Source organism: Nicotiana attenuata, unplaced genomic scaffold, assembly GCF_001879085.1.
Source record: "Nicotiana attenuata strain UT unplaced genomic scaffold, NIATTr2, whole genome shotgun sequence".
Lineage (NCBI taxonomy): Eukaryota > Viridiplantae > Streptophyta > Magnoliopsida > Solanales > Solanaceae > Nicotiana > Nicotiana attenuata.
Window position 1 is genome coordinate 34,260 of NW_017671271.1, and position 3,793 is coordinate 38,052.

Here is a 3,793-nt window from a genome sequence, read left to right on the forward strand (position 1 = left end):
TAGTCAAGCATATTAAATCCAATGAGAAAAGCTATGTGAAGCAAAAATTATTATACCATTCACTCACCCGTTTTGGGAACCAATCAGGAAACTCTCTATTAACCCTCCTCTCCAAATCTAATGCTGAAGGTCTCCGTCCTCTTGTGCTCTTTCTTATGTAATCCCTAAACTCACTTCAAATAAGCTAACTATATCAATTTTAATTATTCTAATTCTAAACTTTTGCCAATATTCATATCAATTTTATTTACTTACTCAATAAATGGCTTCACTGCCGCACAATTAAATAACACATATCGATGAGCTTGCGTCTTCACCAATGGAGTCAAGGGGAACGTTGAGGAGCCTCCAACTGGTTTACCTTGCGTAGGGAAGATAGAGGACATTTCAGAAGCCTCATTAAGATTTGGTTCATCATTCACACGTCTAGGCCTATTAAGCCTTGACTCAATCCCTTCAAAGTAACGAGAACAAAAAGTTAGAGCTTCTTCAACAATGTAACCTTCAGCTATGGAACCTTCTGGTTGAGCCTTATTCCCTACGAGGGACTTAAAATGACCTAACAATCTATAACATAAAATGTAACAGGTTTAGAATAAGCACTTAACTTGAATTAATATTACAAATATAAAAATTCCGGTTAAGAAATATTTTACCTTTCAACAAAATACATCCACCTGTAATGTACAGGACCACCTTGTATAGCTTCATCTACCAGATGGACAGTTAAATGGACCATTACAGTAAAGAACGTTGGCGGGAATAATATCTCCAAGTGGCAAAGTGTGAGAACAATGCGATTTTGTAACTTTTCTAGATCCGCCAAACTCAAACTTTTAAGACAAAGTTCTCTGAAAAAAGAAGAAAGCTCTACTAAGATTGCAACAACCTCCTTTGGCAGCACATTGCGAATTGCTATTGGTAGCAATTGCTCCATAATAATGTGACAATCATGACTCTTTAATCCAAAGATTCTCCTTTGGTCCGGATCAATGCAGCCAGAGATATTACTCGAGTAACCATCCGGCACTGAAATATTCTTTAAAGTTGTGAGGAAAGCCACTTTCTTTTCCTTTGGAATGGTAAACACAGCAAGCCGACACTCATCATTCTCATCAGGCCAAAGATCACGCCTTATACCCATATCTTGCAAATCTTTCCGTGCCTTAATATTATCTTTTGACTTGTCTTTATCATTAAGCAAAGAATATATAATATTGTCAAACACATTCTTTTCGATGTGCATGACGTCTAAATTGTGGCGCAACGAGTTGAACTCCCAATATGGAAGATTAAAGAATATGCTTTTTTTCCTCCATTGTTGCGCTGCACCTTGCCCAATATTTCTTTGTCTAGATCTTTTTCTTCTCTCGTTCAACTCAGCCGGTTTTCCAAATGTAACATCAATATCTTTCACTTGTTGGAAAATATTAGATCCGGATAACTTTCTTGGTGGGTTTCTTTCCTCCACATTTCCATCAAAACGATGCCTCATCAGTCTAAATTTATGATTTCTTGCTAAAAATCTACGATGACCAATAAAGCACCACTTTCTACTATGGCGAAGCCGGCAAGGTTCTGCATCAAAATTACAAGTTGGACATGCTAAACCAGTATGTGAGTTCCAACCAGACAAGATATCGAGTCCAGGAAAGTCACTAATTGTCCACATAAGAGCAGCTCGCAATCTAAACATCTCTTTGTTTGATGAATCAAAAGTTTCGACACCTTCACTCCACAACTCATTCAACTCCTTAATAAGGGGTTGTAGGTAAACATCTATGTTATTTCCCGCAGTACGAGGACCGGGAATGATCATTGAAAGAATAAAATTGGGTTGTTTCATGCACAACCAAGGAGGAAGGTTATATGGAACTAAAATGACTGGCCAAATGCTATAATTAGTACTCATCGTGCCAAAAGGATTGAAGCCATCACTAGCTAGGCCTAGCCGAACATTCCGAGGATCAAAAGCAAATTCAGGAAAAGTTGTATCAAACCTCTTCCATGCCTCACCATCTCTAGGATGCCTCATGATTCCATCTTTGTTACTATCCTCAGCATGCCATCTCATATATTTTGCTATTTTAGAGCACATGAACAATCTCTGCAACCTTGGTTTTAATGGAAAGTAACGCAAAATCTTTGCAGGCTTCTTGGTTTTCTTCTTGGTTTTCTTTTTACCTGTAGCAGACACAAGATCTTCATTTCTGTTCTTGTTAGGCTTCCACCTAGAAGTGTGACAATACTTACATGTTTCCTCATTAGCATCATTCCCCCAAAACAACATACAATCATTTGGACAAGCACCTATCTTGATATAATCAAGACAAAGCTTACTGATGGTTTTCTTAGCCTCATAAAAAGAATTAGGGATTCGTGCAAATGTAAATGCATCCCTCAACAAATCTAGTATCATGGACATTCCCTTGTCACTTAGCCCAGACAAACACTTTATGTGATACAATTTTAATAAAAATTCTAGTTTTGAGTACTTGGACCCTTCATACAATTCTTGACTTCCATCTCTAAGCAACTCGAAAAAGTCTTTGTCATTTGAAGCAGGCTCATCATTTAACCTTTCTTCACCACCTGCTACTTGTGACGGACCTACATCAACCCCATCGTGCCTTAGGCCCCCAAATGCTTCATTGATCAATAATTCTACAGGATTTTCAGGAGGTAATGTATCTTGTATAACCTCAATATTTATAGAATTAGGCAGTACATTTCTTTCACCATGAATACTCCAAGTGACATAATTTTGAGGGAATGGTTTGCATACCAAATGATCAAACGCTACATCTCTAGTCTGCCACTTTGCGAATCCACATTTAGGACAAGGACATTTTATTCTATCTCCCACAACAGCATTAGCAAATGCAAAATCTAAAAACTGATTTAACCCAAACAAATACTCAGTGGTGTTCCTTGGCTTTGTAATCCAAGATTTATCCATAGGAAAGTATTATCTTTGAAGTGTGAACCTTTCAGAATATAAAGAGAAAATATCAGTTCTCTATTATTAGCATACATAATAATAATTATGAAGCAATAATACATACAACAAAAGCCATATATAATCATAAACACTACCAAACATGAAAATTCCAAAACAAAGAATGCATTTGCATAGTCATAGTCATATCTCCCAACAATAATAAGTAGATTCAAAGACAAGTGAGTCTACAAACTATAAGTAAGAATGCAATGTGCAACATCCTTCTTGTTCACTTCTTGATCATATTATAGGAAATTACATTCACGGAAATCTTAACACTATAATCTCTTCTGAAGCTTCAGCTATATTTGCTGCTGCTGCTGCTAATAGTGATTTGTTCTATGGATCCCAATGCCAAATCAAGAATTGGAATTTCAAGAAGGGAATAGTAGAATTTTCTACCCTGATGCTTTGCCAAGAATATATAACTCTTCTATTGAGCTTCAGGTATTGATTTTAGTTTTTAGTGAAACTTAGTTACACTTATTTACTGTAGCTTTTATTTAGTGATTTTTGTTAAAAACAATTTTTTTCCAATGAAGGCAATCAACAATGAGAGTGAGCATTTGGTTAGTGGTGTTGGTTGTTCTAACCCTTTGGCTGCAGAAGTTACAACCTTTGAAGATACTTCCTATAAAGTCATCTCAAACCACATCATGCCATAGAGAAAAAAATTAACGGAACCACTGATTCTGAAGAACCACTTGGGTTAAGTCTGTACTATTGACTGGGAACTGTCTGGAACATATAGGGGTAAGAAAAGCATTATGTTCTACTTCAATAAATAAGGAA

General features: G+C 36.5%; 1 protein-coding gene across 1 annotated transcript; it reads right to left on the bottom strand.

Moving 5' to 3' along the window:
• Nucleotides 1-251: 251 nt before the first annotated feature.
• On the bottom strand, nucleotides 252-2,959 carry LOC109207205. Its single transcript, XM_019370089.1, has 2 exons — nucleotides 657-2,959; nucleotides 252-567 (listed from the first exon to the last, which is right to left on the bottom strand). Exons 1-2 carry the CDS (start codon nucleotides 2,957-2,959, stop codon nucleotides 252-254), a joined length of 2,619 nt encoding a protein of 872 aa, XP_019225634.1.
• Between the last annotated feature and the right edge of the window lie 834 nt (nucleotides 2,960-3,793).

Excerpts from the sequence above, each read along its gene's own strand:
- LOC109207205 (XM_019370089.1), bottom strand. The coding sequence starts at position 2,959 with ATGGATAAATCTTGGATTACAAAGCCAAGGAACACCACTGAGTATTTG. Across the intron at positions 568-656 it reads TGGATGTATTTTGTTGAAAG|ATTGTTAGGTCATTTTAAGT; the intron begins GTAAAATATTTC and ends TTTATGTTATAG.